The following is a 16,062-nucleotide window of genomic DNA, read 5'->3' as shown; positions in this document are numbered from 1 at the left end:
CAGTGCATCCCCATACATAACACAGTGCATATAATACGTATACAGCGTATGTACACACATACGTACTGTACATGTACATGTACCATCTGTATACGGTACACTTACGGTACATGGGTATGAAAGTAGAAAGACACGACCGTACTCACGACTACGCTATACTGTTCTCGCTGTACAATGTATGGTAATGTACATTTGTGTATGCACTGCATGCGTGTGCAGCGAACCGGGCCGGGGAACAGTACGTCAACAGCCTTGATCAAGGCTAGTGATTATTTGGAAAAAGATTATTCCTGATTTTAGGGTTTGTTATAATATTGGCATTCTGATGGTCTTTATATGAGGCGAACTCATCAATACATAGATGAAAGACTTATAGCTTATGTTGTGATCAATCAACACTTTCTTATTGTGTTGTTGATATTAAAAGAAATGCCTCTTTGGTAAAGTCTTTTCATTAGCGACTCAATCACTTGTTTTTCAGGTTGAGCTTCGAGATAAGTCTTGGAGCATGGAGCCAGCACAAGTGATACCGTCGCTACAGGTACGAAAGATCATTAAAACCCCTGAAGTGTGGACAGTGGACACCCATCAAGGGAATGCTCCATTACAAAAACAAACTAAAAAGACGCATCTTTTTCGTCTGAAAACTTACACGTCACCTGTTTACTGCTGTTCCAAACAGTGGACTTTATTGGACCATGCATGCACAAACCAATTGGGCTTATGAATGCCCTAAATAATTTAATGTATGACACAATCTACTGAAAAGGACATTATACTTTTTGAGTTTTTTGTGGCCAAATTCGGAATTTTTTTAATTGAGCTATCCCGTATTGCATTCAAATCTAACTTGCTTTCAAATCTTTAAAAAAAAGGAAGACAATTTTTTTCGTCAATGTTGTGGCTTATAATTTGTAGATTTTGTTACAGTTTTTGTTTAGCATGTTCATTTACATGTTCCTGTATTTTGTTTAAAGCAGGTCGAGTCCTTCCAACCACAAAGACTTTGTTTAGATGGTCTGCCCACCAAAGGAACATGGCAAACTCTCACCTTATACTCTAGCTCTCATCACAAGGGATTATGAAAGCCAAGCGGACAACAGCCAATCTCTCTCATATTATATAAACATTGGTTTATTGGTGACAAATCAAGAAATTTTGACTCGGTCTAGACGGCGCGGCAACACTTATTTCAGTCACTGTGAAATCAGCGGTTAGCTTTGTGAGATTCGAACCCACGACCTCTTGATTGCCAGTCATGTCAGTGTTGTTACTGGCCAGTCATTTCAACCAAAAGGACGTTGCTGGTAGTATTCCGTATTGTAATTTATCTGGGCTCGTAAAGTGACTCTTTATATTTGCAGGCAGTTCTAGCGACGGGTTCACACAGTTCATCCGAGAGAAAACGTGTACTGAGTGCTGCTGAGGCAGTGGACCAGCTTGGTTTGGCTCTACCGTCAGTCATTAGGTACGGACATACACTATGGCCCTTTTCGAAACCAAGGCTTCGGCTCCAGATGCGGCTCAGGCTAGCTTGGCCCCGCGGTCGATTGACAATATTGCGCATGCTTTGCATACGTGATCAGGGCTCCAGACGAGAGAACGGAGCAAGAAGCCGAAACCAAAGCCGAACCCGTGGATTTGAAAAGAGCCTATTGTGTGATTCAGGTCCTCCGTTTTAAGCACACGCACAGTAGTTGCCTCAGCAAAACCGTTAACCTATAGCCATACCTTCTAGAACGGATTTAATTTACTTTTGGTTGTTTTTTCATTATTTCTACAAGGCTCTGCTCCATAATGCATTACCAATCTGCTCATTCAATCTGCGGTCCTCCAATTAATTTTAACTTGTTCTAAAATTAACACCCTTCGGGATTGTCATTTGCCACATACTTGATCTACACTCTTGAACGAACCATATTCGTAATATTTCCGATGTACACAATGTCAAAGTTACTCTAAAAACTCACCTTTTCAAATGATGTATTTCTTTAATTCTCATAGCTCTGTCTTAAAGTCTTTTGATTGCGCTAGCGCATAACACACACATGCCTAAATCTTAAAGGAACACGTTGCCTTGGATCGGACGAGTTGGTCTGTGAAAAAGGTTTGAAACCATTTGTCATGAAATACTATGGTTATAAATAGCACGGTTTTCATTTTACGTCGCGAACTAACACGGTCGGCCATTAATGAAAATGGCCGATCGTGTTAGTCAACAGGGTAAAACGAAAACTACGCAATTTCGAGGCATATTTGTGTTGATCATTGTATTCTACTTTTACAGCATATCTTTCTAACCATACCGGTTTTATAACAAACGGTTACAGGGGTGGCTTTCACAAAGAGTTAGGACTTGTCTTATCTCAAGTTAGGACCAGTTACTCGTCTTAACGTAGGACTATCCATGCAATTTGTATATCTCCTAGGACTAGTTTTAAGTTAGGACTGGTCCTCACTCTTTATGAAATCGACCCCAGAACGCTTTCAAAGACCAACTCGACCGATCCAATGCAACGTGTTCCTTTAACTTCATAATTCGCTCACAAACAAAAATAAAATAACATAAAATAACACATCACCCTCAACCCATTGCAAATGATAGGCTAGCCCTAGCACAGGTACGACGTCACACTTCAAGATGCGTCATTATTCAATCTTAGCCAGTTGTAAAAGTAATTTTTTAATCTGACTTTACCTTAAAAGGAAGATCTTGGTGAGTTATATTGTTCCAAAAACCAGAGAGGGCGTGGCGTGCAGAGAATCAAGCAAGGTCAGTTTTACATTATAGGCATAGAGCTATATAGCTCTATGATTATAGGACTACTGTAATAGACATCATTCTGTCCCCATCTTGGTATTGTTTCTCGTATCGAATAACAATTAACGAATGCTAAAAATCAATTTGCAAATAGGTACCAGACTATTTTGTTCAGGCAGCTTCGGTTTGGTAACCTTTCTTCAGCCAGTGTTTTGGCCAGAACCCAGATTTGAAAACTATGGAAAGCCATAAATGCAAATATCGATATCGCTATTTTGGGTAACAGTGTAATAAAATTGTTGAACTAACTATGAGAGGTATTATATTTAATTGAAGGTTTGCAGAAAATGTGGATTTTGTTAAAAATCTCTGTTTTTACGATTTAGTGTTTTACTAACATTCGGCCGACCATGCCAACCAAGCCAGGCGGCTTATCAACAAAGAAAGGTCTACGGCTGCACCATAATGAAAATTTACTGGCAGGCGATAATGTTTCAATCAGCATGCTCTGATCGTCTCCATTGGGAGAATGCTAAGGCTAGATGTAGCCTTGTACAAGGCTGTTGACATACTATTTGCACCGCTGTGGGTGTTGAGGGCGACTGACTCTTTGTCACTCGCGATTCTGTTGTCCACCGGATGGACGTTTTGGGCGGCAGGTCCCAAAGTTTTAAAAAGTTGAAGTAGAAGTACTATACACTATTTGCACCGCTGTGGGCGTTGAGGCGACTGACCCTTTGTCAGTCGCGATTTTTGCTGGGCAAAGGTGAGGGCGTCAATAGCGGTGGGACTTTTTGGCCCCTTTTTTGTTTTGGGGTTTTGGGTTTTAGGGAGTACCCTTTTTTACCCCACCCACCCTACCCCTTTTTCGCTCCCGGCTGTGGTTTCTACGTTTAGAACCTTTTCTACCCAGTCCACAATCAATGACGAGACTGGAGCCCAGGACGAACAAAGCGGTGCAAAAAATTTACTGTTCCCTGGCCTGGTTCGCGGCACACGCATGCAGTGCATACACGAATATGTACAATACCTGCATTAGTACGGCCAGAACAGTATAGCGTAGTCATGAGTACGATCGTGTCTCAACCTCGTACGTGTGGCTGGTTAGTAGGATTTATGCCGATCGCGGCCGGCTGTAGCGCCTTGATCAAGGCTATGCTAGATTTTGTAAAAAGCTGCCTTGTTTGATGCTTGTTTGAGATTGACTTCTCCTTTTGTTTCCAGTCCATGTACATCAAGATCAATCACAACCTGAAGGAGGCGTACTGGAGGTTGGCCGATCTCATGGTCAAAGAGGTAATTTAAAATTACTAGACATTTATTTTTAAACCATTGATACAGAAATGACCACCACACAGTTAAAACACCCGGGTCAGACTTCATTGTGATTCTGTGTGTGCCCCCCCCCCCCACCTCCGATAAAAATACAACTGTTCCATTTAAACCAAACCTTAACTTACATGCTAATTTCATTTGATTGATTTCTTGACTTTTCAGGGCCGCATTCCCGATGAAGATTTGCTGTTTTTCTTTCTTCCCAACGAAATAGATCGTCTCCTGACGGACAGATCACCAGCTCTTATCTCCAGGTATGTGCCATGATTTAGATATTACTCAATATTGGTATATTTTTTAAGAACTCCAATTTATACCAAGCAAGAAGATAATATCTAAGTAGGATTTGAAACTTTCTCCAGAAGACGATCAGAGCATACTGATCGAAACGTCGAGTTGAAACCAACGGTTCTTTTTTAGAACCACCCCAACTCATTAGAGAGTCATTACATGGTGTTACCGCAAATCTTTCTATATAAGATAATATCTACTTACTGGGTAAGTTAATATTTTTGAGAATTAGTCTTGTTTTATTCTACTGCTGCGGAGTACACTTTCGGAATTCGGGAGACTTCTCTTCTGAAAAAAACCCTTAAAGACCGTGGACACTATTGGTAATTGTTAAAGACCAGTCTTCTCACTTGGTGTATCTAAACATATGCATAAAATAACAAACCTGTGCAAATTTGAGCTCAATTGGTCGTCGAAGTTGCGAGATATGAATGAAAGAAAAAACACCCTTGTCAAACGAAGTTGTGTGCTTTCTGATGCTTGATTTCGAGACCTCAAATTCTCAACTTGAGATCTCGAAAACAAATTCGTGGAAGTTACTGCTTTCTCGAAAACTACGTCACTTCAGAGGGAGCCGTTTCTCACAATGTTTTATACTACCAACCTCTCCCCATTACTCGTTACCAAGTGAGGTTTTATGCTGATAATTATTTTGAGTATAGTTACCAATAGTGTCCACTGCCTTTAAGTGTTGAAAGTATGAAATCGGCCATGACAACTACTTTCGCTACACGTGGATTAAGGGGAATTCGCGTTATTTACCTTCACTAAAATAAAAACGCACGCCACCATTTTGGTTCGGTTTCAGAGCACTGCGGAGACGCCGTATCTTACCTCAGCAGGACTCCATGAGGTTTCAATTGGTGTTTGCAGGTCTGCCACAACCGGTGAGGGGATTCCTTTATTCAAACATTCAGTTGAGAAAGACTATTATAAATGTAAACAAGAATAAGTTTTTGCTGCCCTTGTTAAAGACAGTGGACACTATTGGTCATTGTCAAAGACCAGTCTTCTCACTTAGTGTATATCAACATATGCGTACAATAACAAACCTGTGAAAATTTGAGCTCGATTAGTCGTCGGAGTTACGAGATAACCATGAAAGAAAAAACGCCCTAGTCACACGAAGTTATGTGCTCTAAGATGCGTGATTTCGAGACCTCAAATTCTAAACTTGAAGTCTCGAAATCAAATTCGTGGAAAATTTCTTCTTTCTCGAAAACTACGTCACTTCAGAAGGAGCCGTTTCTCACAATGTTTTATACTATCAACTTCTCCCCATTACTCGTTACCAAGTGATGTTTTAGGCTAATAATTATTTTGAGTAATTACCAATAGTGTCCACTGCCTTTAAAGCCATTATACACTTTCGAAACAGAACAAAAAAAAGTTCACAGATTTAAAAAATAACTTACAGGGTTTACAGAAGGTAATGGTGAAAGAGTTCCCTTGAAATATTATTCCATGAAATGCTTTACTTTTTGAGAAAACATTAAAACAATATCAATTCTCGATATCGAGAATAACGGATTTATTTTAAACACATGTCATGACATGGCGAAACGTGCGGAAACAAGGGTGGGTTTTCCCGTTATTTTCTCCCGACTTCGATGACGGATTGAGCCTAAATTTTCACAGGTTTGTTACTTTATTATATAAGTTGTGATACACGAAATGTGGGCCTTTGGACGATACTGTTTACCGAAAGTGTCCAATGGCTTTAAAGGGCCTTTGAACCAACTTAATCTAAATATCGGAATGCAGAGACAGTTTTTAATTGGTCCGATGGGGATCGAACAAATCGTCAAAGAATTTCAGAGGTTTTTAATTGATTAACAATCAACAGTAGCTTCTTATGTAGCTCTCAAATCCTACACCATATTGGACTATATACGTTAATTGAATTGTGAGACCTACTTTATTTTCATAACTGCCACAGTGTAATGGTTTACAGTGTGCTGTGGCGCAATATGCTGCCAATACAACCATGCAGGAACACCGGGCGAACCCCTTCTCATTTCAGTAGAGAGCCTGTGTCAATTTAGAACCACTTTTATGGAACATTTTAATTTAAAAATTACTTCTTACAATTAATGAATAACCTTTGCATGTCTCTTTCAAAATATTTAACCAGATTAAGGAGGGTGTCGACCACGATATCACAGATGTCGAACTGAAAGGTAATTATTGGATATATAAAGTTGAGATGAACAGAATAAGCAGACAATATTACATTACATTGTACATGCGGGTGTGTTCTTAGCACTAATGTGCCTTCACATTATTAAGGACAGATTTACGGTCGTCACGACTTATTCTTTTTTGTTGGGGGGGATGCATAATCATGTTGAAGATCTGCAACAGATGCCACATCACTACACTACTGTCCTTGGTTGCAGTTGTTTTTAAACAAACAAACCAACCAGCCAACCTGCCATATTACCAACCAACCAATACAGTCAATATCAACCAATTCAATCTATCTATTAATCGATCACTCTACCACATCAATGCATAAATGCATAATGAGCAACGATTCATGTATTATATACTTTTCAAATACGATTCAAATACTTTTTAACTACTTTACGTGTAAGCTTTGGTTTATGTTTGAATTATTTTGTTTGTGTTTTGTGACAAGTAAAGTCTGAAACCGGCAATGTGGAATGCACCTGGTATATAATGTGCTTGTAATATCCGTTTTACTTTGACCTTTTCGCAAGCAGTATAAACTGTTAAATGAGGTGCATGCTGGTCTAGATAGGGATCTTGCCGGTTTCAGACTTTACTTGTCACAAAGCACAAATAATTCAAACATAAGCCGTTTTGCGTCTTGCGTACACACGGCAGTCTGTGAGAAAACGAACAAAAGTTTGAATTTCTTAACATTGGGAGTTGCATTATTTCATGAAAATGACGGATTTGTGAAGAATATAATATGACGACCGAAACCCACCGCAGGAAAATATATGCTGCCATGCAATGTAAATCTGTTGAAATCAGTGGTTTCTTGCAGGTAAGATTTGAGTTATGAAGCTTTGAAAATTGTCCGCCCCAGAAATGGACTCCGATATCCAGGACGTCACTGTAGTATAATACGAAAGTGTAAGGCCGCCAGGGTTAGCTAGGGATCAAACTTGATCGCTAGCCAGACCAGCATGCACCTCATTCCAATCCTAATGCGCACGACTGTCTAGTCTAAGGCCGTGTCCGAAACGACGACTTTGGCTACAGCTACGTCTAGATCAGCGCGTCTACCAGTGTTGAAGAATAGGTAGACGCGCGCGATCTAGCCATAGCTGTAGCCAAAGTCGCCGTTTCGGACACGGCCTAAGTATGTGCGATAACGTTGATTTAAACTGGAAACTTCCTGCCCTCTTTGACACAGGAACGCCAATCAGTCAAGGAGTCGTCAAGGGCACGGCCAGGGTCGTGACGAAGCTGCAAGATGCAGCCAACATCAAGGTAAGGGTCCCCCTCTCATTCCGTGATTGAATTTCTCTTCACTTTCGCATATCACGTTAAAGGCAGTGGACACTATTGGTAATTGCTCAAAAATATTATTCGCATGAAACCTTTCTTGGTTACAAATAATGGGGAGATGTTGATGGTATAAAACATTGTGAGAAACGGCTCCCTCTGAAGTGCCATGGTTTTCGAGAAAAAAGTAATTTTCCATGACTTTGATTTCGAGACCTCAGATTTAGAACTCGAGGTCTCGAAATCAACCATCTAAACGCACACAACTTTGTGTGACAAGAGTGTTTTCTTCTTTCATTATTATCTCGGAAGTTTGATTGCCGATTGAGCTCAGATTTTTACAGGTTTGTTATTTTATGCGTATAATGAGATACACCAAATGTGAAGGCTAGTCTTTGACAATTACCAATAGTGTCCACTGTCTTTAATATAAAGATATACACTATGAAAACAATGTGTCAAAATGACCCAGAAATGAATCAACCTCATGACGAATTCAAGTTAAAAGTCATCTTTATAACCCTTTTCCGGGTCACCGGTGTCGCATGCAATTATGTCCTCAATACTATCCGGAGGACATTATTGCATACGGTTCTGCATATGCAATCGCGGACGCTGCTGCATATTGCAATTGTGTCCGCCCGGACACATTTGCATATGCAGTTGTGTCCGCCCCCGTGCAAAACCGTCCTTGAAATTAACGCCCTTCGGGAACACGTTTGCCATTGTTTTACTAGCTAAGTGCAAGTCATGAAAGGCATGGGAAATGTTCGGACGTTGGGTGTTCGCTGCAATCATAAAATACATGAATATTCATGCTGCATATACGTAGGTTCAGTGCGCGCGCACATACATGTACAATCATGTACATGTCCACCGGACGGTTTTTGCATAGCCCCGGACACGATTGCATATGCAAAAGTATCCGGAGCGGACAGTATTGTATTGCGGACACAATTGCATCTGACACCAGTCATCTTAAGCTGGGAATTCGATCAGGCCCAGGGACCAGGGCACAGTTTCATAAATCTGCTAAGTTAAATGTGCTTAACATAAAAATTATTGCCTCAGTTTTGATAAAAACATGATTACCAACCAAATTTCCACGTGATATTCATGATAAACAAACAACAGCTGAATACCGGTAACAAGCAATTTGCAACAAATGGAAATTTCGTTGGTAATCTTGTTTTTATCAAGGACAAAATGTTGTGCTAAGCAAATTCTGTGTGCTTAGCAGCTCTATGAAATCGGGCCTAGGAATTAGGATAATTTCTGTGTTCTTACTTAGGGTGTTTCTAGACTGTATTTTTTAGGTTGTCTAATGTTGACATGCTTTAATCTTCTAGAAAGATGATATCCTCGTGACTAGGATAACTGATATTGGTTGGACTCCGTACTTCCCTCTGATCAGCGGACTGGTGACAGAGATTGGGGGTGTTCTCTCTCATGGTATGCCATGCAGTGCTATATAGAAAGGTTCCCTATAAGCACTTGTACTTGCTTTTTAGAACCAGTGATTTCAACTTTACAAATGAATTTTCTAAGAAACACAGCCAAATACTCACGTAATTTTGTTTACGTTTCCACTAGTGTCACTAGTCATCCTCAAGACGAGGCACCACCAGTCGGTTGGTTGCGCTGTTGCCTGCTTCGGCCACTGGATGGTGGTTTGGCCGAGTGTGTCCTCCCCCGGGGCAGGCCTGCCCCGGGGTGAAACTTGGGGTATTAGGGGGTCCCATGTGTGATACTTCAGTGATTTCATTGGATTTCATCCAATTATTTCATTGGATGAACGTGCAGTGAGGTAATGTCTTTGTTTTGATTGGTCCGAGGTGATGTGGTTGCAGCTGACAAACAACACCTCGGACCAATCAAAATTCAGGTATGGATAGCTTACGTTCGATCGTCTGGCTGCATGCATGAGTGTCCACATGTGAGAAACCCGCGACGCTATCAAGATAGTTGAAGGCACTAGTTGACTATAGACTTCCAAACGAGTAGTTCGAGTGAGTATGTCGCTACGAATGTACGTCACAGTGATCAACCACATTGTCGACTTAACGCGCCAAACTAACCCAGAGGTCGAAGCTAATAAAGTTTAAGTCCCGCCGTAGTAAAATGTTCAGTTGTTCAACCCAAAATTGTTCATTCCTCAGTGGTGGTATAGGCCTATCACTATTTATATCCAAACTAATATCCGCTAAAACCTGCTTCGAAAACCTTGCTTGTTATTTTGACATCTCTAATATTTTCATACAGGTGCTGTGGTGGCCCGAGAGTATGGCATTCCATGTGTAGTTAATGTGGAGCATGCAACCTCCGTATTCAAATCTGGTATAAACAATTTATTATCTTCAACATTAACACATCATTATAATCTGATGCCATATCTACATCAATAAAATGCAGGCTATGGGGGGCAACTTCTCTATATAGAAAAGAATAAATTTGAATTTTGAATTTTATTAAAATTTACAACTTCGTGACCCGAAGGTCAAGTTACATAGTCTTTACAATTGTTAAAATAGATACGTTATTTCAATTATTTTTTAAGGCAAACATATAAAAGAAACAAATTTTGCTTGATACTTATACGAAGATGACTGTACATATTTTTGTGTATTGTTGCCGAGTAAATAAATGTATGCCACTGTACAAAAGAAGTACGTACAAAAATTACTCGGTAAGTCTGCAGCCACCTGTAGCAACCCAAAAGTTCCTCACTACATTTGCTTTTTCCAAACTATATTAACAGCTATCTATGATCTTAGAAACAATGTTATTGTCTTAATGACCTTGTAGTTAATTATAACATATTGTATAGACCATTTGCGATAATATATGTACCTGTTATACAATTTGTTTGGCAGGTGATGCTATTGTGTTGAACGGTGCACTGGGGACCGTGGAGAAAAAGAAAGACCACCAGTGACGTCATCCACTCAATGGACACCGCTGTCGATATATCGACAACGCCAGTGGCGTAACTCTTTATTAGGAAAAAAGACGAAGACTTTTAAAATTACATAGAAAGCACGAGTTGGTCCCTCTGAAAGTGCAATTTGATTGCAGATCTATCCAGTACAATCAAAAGTTTGTTACGGATACCTGACCTGCACCCGGGTACCTGACCCGTATGGCATCCTGACAACATCAATATGGAACCACAGCAGAACCTGACTATTTTTCACGTGAGAAGTCCGTCGTCTGCTAGGTTTTCTATATTGTTTTAAACTTGGTTTTTCAGGGACAAGGACTAAAAATTAGCCTTGGTATTCATCATTTTCGGATTCAGCACCCCCAAATTAGTTAAATCAGGTATGTTACCAACTTTTACTCAAAAATGCCGCTCGAAGTTGTTTTTTTTAAATCTGGTCTAGACACATTGAAACCCTTGTGTCGTGTCAGTTAGTGAAAACGGATCAGTTTAATACTGTGCAAAGATTGCAGTGCATATTATTATTTCTGGTTCAGTTTATTAATTATGATCACATTAAAAATTGAAGAAAATTGAAGTAGCCCAAAGTCCAAAATCACTTGAATTATACCAGACGTTTCAAGAAAAAAATGCTTTATGGAATATCATTTTTTTTTAAAGTTAAAATTACATATAAATATACAACAAGCAAAAGAGCCGAGTGGCTTTACAGCAATACACTGTAAATTGAAGAAAAATATTAAGTGAAGGATACAAAATAGAAACGAGGAGTCAGCATGATGACCAACAGGAGATTTGAACTCAAACTTCGTTAAAGGAACATTACAGAATTGTTAAGAAACAAAAATCGTGAAGATCACAGATTTGCATAAAACTTACACGGTCAAATGATGATGATAGTTGAAAATATCCTTTGAAATGTTTCTGTCTGAAACGTCAGATTTGATGAGAAATAAATAATCTAACTTCACGTTTGGAGTTTATCGCTCAGTGAGCGGTTTTTTTTTTTTTTTTTTTTTTTTTTTTTGCATCGTAGCAATGCAAAACTTGTAATCGGTTTTTCACTATTCTCTCGTGACCCAGATGGCCGGTCGATCTTAAACTTCCACACGTTTGTCAGTTTATTTATATGGATTACATAAAGTGCTTAACATTGCCAACAACTGTTTTGTTAGCAAAACCCAATTCTGTAATGTTCCTTTAAATTGAAAGCCTCAGTGGATAATGTACAAACTTATTTACACTGTTTTTTATGGTTTTGTACACGAATTCATCAGCTGAGAATTAGTTTTCATATTTCAATTAAAGGAACACGTTGCCTTGGATCGGACGAGTTGGTCAAAACAAAAGCGTTTGTAACCGTTTTTTATAAAATGCATATGGTTGGAAAGATGTTTTAAAAGTAGAATACAATGATCCACACAAGTTTGCCTCGAAATTGCGTGGTTTTCCTTCTACTGTGCGAACTAACATGGTCGGCCATTTATGGGAGTCAAAATTTTGACCCCCCATAAATGGCCGACGTGTTTAGTCGACGAGGTAAAAGGAAAACCACGCAATTTCGAGGCATGTTTGTGTGGATTATTGTATTCTACTTTTACAACAGCTTTCTACCCATATGCATTTTATAAAAAACGGTTACAAAGGCTTTTCAAAGACCAACTCGACCGATCCAAGGCAACGTGTTCCTTTAACTGATCAGAGAGGGCCTATATACAGTTTGCTTTGCATCACAAATTTGCTGAAGAAATGGTAAGGAATACACTCTAATACTGAAGTAAAAGAATACAGTCATAAACATGGTGCAAAGAATCATTAGAAATATAGTTGCACTCAAATTTGAATGGACAAAATAAAGGAATATTTACTGATTGTGCTCTAAACTGCTCAGTGTTGATTTCCATACATAAGGTTTCATTTTTTTATACAATGTACACGGCAATCAACCTTTTTGACCATATTATGGTTCTAATTTATAATAAAACACTGATTAAATAACATTCATTGCAATTTACTTATAATAATTGTGTTGAGAAGACTGAGTCAGGTGTGATATATTTACAGGTTTCCCCGGCGAATTTCAGCACTATGCGTTTAAATTCGCACATTTTCCCCCTAATCCACTCAAACATTATAGGTTTCTTTTTTGACTATTATGCATTCAATTTTGATTTTTTTTTACACACATGATTCCGTTTTTCTCATTCAGACTAGTTTAAGTCAATCTATTTATAAAACGCACTAAGACTACACTTTGACCATTCTTAATTTGAATTTCTACTACCTATATACATAATACAAATTGAAAGATCTTATTATTTGACCAGTGAATGCCAAACTGGTGATTGTCTACAATGGCCAGCCGTCGATTTCAACAAAAAACTCTTCCTAACTTAGGATTTATCTTCGGACTTAGGACGAGTAAAGTTCCGTATCCAAATACGTAGGACGCATTGAACCTATCCTAACTCAAGATAGGATTCATCCTATAGCGTTCGTAAAATCGGCTGCTGGTCTGTGGTAGAATGAGCAAGTTGTTAAAGTATATGGACTTTTGTTGAAATTGGCCACTTAGCGCCAAGACTAGGTTCGGATATGCTTCAACGCCTCGTACCCTCTAGAACTCTCTAAAACCCGATTTGGATGGTCAAGTAATCCGCCGTGCCCCACGCTGGAAACAATCAAAAGAAGTGAAACAAAACAAAGAAATGCAATTTAAAAGGTTGAAGCATAGTTATCAAAGTTACGGTACACAATTTGTAATGTAAAAACATAGATACTATATGGTTTGCGGTAACACCATGCAAAGATAAACTCTAATTCAGACGGGGTGGTTTTGAAAAGAGTTTAAACCTGGTTCGTTTCAGAACCCCCCCCCCCTCAAATTATTGCCCATTGAATTTGCAAGAAAATAATGAAAGAAAAAGAAAACAGCCTTGTTGCATTACTTTGTGTGCTTTCATTTGCATAACAAAAAGGTTTCAGCTGAAGTCTTTTATTATCTGAGTGAGAAATTACCTCTTTCTCAAAAACTATACTTACTTCAGAAGGTGCATTTTCTTAAAATGTTTGATACCATCAACAGCTCTCCATTGCTCATTAATTGTGTATGCTAAAATAACCTTGAGTATACCAATAGTGTCCAGTGCCCTCTAAAATTGTATTAAGACATTAACTATAAAGTACTGTTTGACGTACACCAAATTGATGCAGTGCTCTCTGTGCTATACAGTATGGCTGGATAATCGCTGAAGGATGTCTCAACTGAGCAAACACCTTCCGAGTCTATCACCACCAACCAACCAATCAGACAGTAGTCATCATTGTTACTGATGTAGAACCGTCGATGCCATGGGTTCCTAAAGTGTGTATAGGACAAGAACAGGCAATATTTATGGTTTGCGATATATTATTTTTCGTTTGTGGATTATTTATTGTTTATTTCCAATTGAACGCGGGATAGTATACAAATATTGAGTGGCTCGCCGAGTGAAATGGATTAGTCCAAATTTTACCGAGCGATATAATATTCCTTCCATTCCACGAATTAAAGGAACACGTTGCCTTGGAGCGGACGAGTTAGTCAAAACAAAAGCGTTTGTAACCGTTTTTTTTATAAAATGCATATGGTTGGAAAGATGTTTTAAAAGTAGAATACAATGATCCACACAAGTTTGCCTCGAAATTGCGTGGTTTTCCCTCTACTGTGCGAACTAACATGGTCGGTTACAAAATGCAACTGCTCGCCTCACCACCTTAACCAGACGCTCCACCCATATCACCCCCGTCTTAAAGTCCCTTCACTGGCTTCCCATCATCGATCGCATCGCCTTCAAGATCCTCATTCTCGTTTTCCAGTCACTTCAAGGAAATTCACCGGACTACATGACAGACATCATCAGTCGACATCTACCGTCACGTAGCCTTCGTTCAAGCAGCGCCTTGCAACTTACTGTCCCCCGCACCAGTCACTCTTGGGGAGATCGATCCTTTTCACATGCTGCTCCCAAACTCTGGAACAATCTACCCCTTGAAATTAGTCAGTCTTCTTCATTGACTGTATTTAAATCCTGCTTAAAAACCCACCTGTTTTCCTCACGTTTTTGTGATTAATTTGTTGTTCTTTTCTTTTCTTTCTTTTCTTTTTGTTAGTGCGCCATGAGCGTCAGTCATGGCGGATACCGGCGCCTTATAAATTTTCATTATTATTACTATTATTATGTAGGCCTTTTTTTCACATGCAAAAAATGTATCATTCGTTTGTATTAAAAAAGAAAAACTGGCAGCACAAAGCTGAATAGTGTTGCGTTCAGGGATGTTACCTTAGTTTGTTTTCTTTCTATTACAACTGTTGTTATGTTATGTATGTTTCAAGTTGTGCAAATGGAAACCAACCGACCAACGAGAGTTGTTTGTTTTTATTCATGTGGCGGCAATGCGCTTCCGTATATCAGAATCACTTTCACTTCATAAAAGAATTCCATTCAAGATCTATGCTCACGCCACAGACATTGTCGCTATGGCAAATTGGACGATTCTTTTGGTTATTTTATGTCGTATGGTCCAGTGTGGTTTGACCTGGACCTTTGCTAATATTTTATTAGCAGAAAAATAAATTGCATGAAAATGATCACTGCATAATTATGTAAATTTGCTATCGGGCTAACCACCATTTTTATTGACTGAGTATAGGCTTCACATACCAGCCGTCACTGACATCTCCATCGATAGAGAAGTAATTTGTAGTGGCCGTTGGTGTCAGGTCACTCCATGGAGAGGATAGAAGGCGCTCCTTGGCGAACCAGCTCGTAATGTTCGAGTCCACTCCATTGAATACCAATTCAACGTTGACCCCAGTGTAGTCACACAAGGACAGTTTGACCTAGGGACATAGATTCAAACGGTGTTTTAAAGACAGTGGACACTATTGGTAATTGTCTGAGACCAGTCTTCTCACTTGGTGTATTATATCTCAACACACATAAAATAACAAACATGTGAAAATTTGAGCTCAATCGGTCGACTATCAACTTCTCCCCATTACGCGTTTCAGATACACAGATGCACAACTGATTGGGTTCGAGGTGGGTAAAAAGACGTCTGGGTACTGCACGCCGTGTGATAGTCGTCGGACTCACACGGCAAACGATGCACTGTCATACGGCCGCCGGCTAGTAAAACTAAGACATATCATGTGACGCGCTCTAAACCAATGAAAAGGCAGAATATTTGTAAGGGTGTTATTATACAAATA

The 16,062-nt window shown here is 39.3% G+C and overlaps 1 protein-coding gene across 1 annotated transcript in view; it reads left to right on the top strand.

The window, feature by feature from the left end:
* The window catches only part of LOC139934737 (rifampicin phosphotransferase-like), a 34,146-nt gene extending 22,031 nt beyond the window's left edge, over positions 1–12,115 (top strand). The window contains exons 31-41 of the mRNA XM_071929124.1: positions 482–541; positions 1,365–1,468; positions 2,707–2,773; positions 3,986–4,057; positions 4,259–4,350; positions 5,196–5,274; positions 6,522–6,567; positions 7,776–7,852; positions 9,217–9,319; positions 10,130–10,204; positions 10,741–12,115. Of these exons, the coding sequence (XP_071785225.1) occupies positions 482–541; positions 1,365–1,468; positions 2,707–2,773; positions 3,986–4,057; positions 4,259–4,350; positions 5,196–5,274; positions 6,522–6,567; positions 7,776–7,852; positions 9,217–9,319; positions 10,130–10,204; positions 10,741–10,802 (837 nt within the window). The 3' untranslated portion in view covers positions 10,803–12,115. The remainder of the gene's footprint in view (positions 1–481; positions 542–1,364; positions 1,469–2,706; positions 2,774–3,985; positions 4,058–4,258; positions 4,351–5,195; positions 5,275–6,521; positions 6,568–7,775; positions 7,853–9,216; positions 9,320–10,129; positions 10,205–10,740) is intronic.
* Positions 12,116–16,062: the final 3,947 nt, after the last annotated feature.

The sequence above is a fragment of the Asterias amurensis genome, chromosome 3 (assembly GCF_032118995.1).
Source record: "Asterias amurensis chromosome 3, ASM3211899v1".
NCBI classification, from domain to species: Eukaryota; Metazoa; Echinodermata; class Asteroidea; order Forcipulatida; family Asteriidae; genus Asterias; species Asterias amurensis.
The sequence above is the reverse complement of the archived record's forward strand: the minus strand, read 5'-3'. Positions and strand labels throughout refer to the sequence as shown.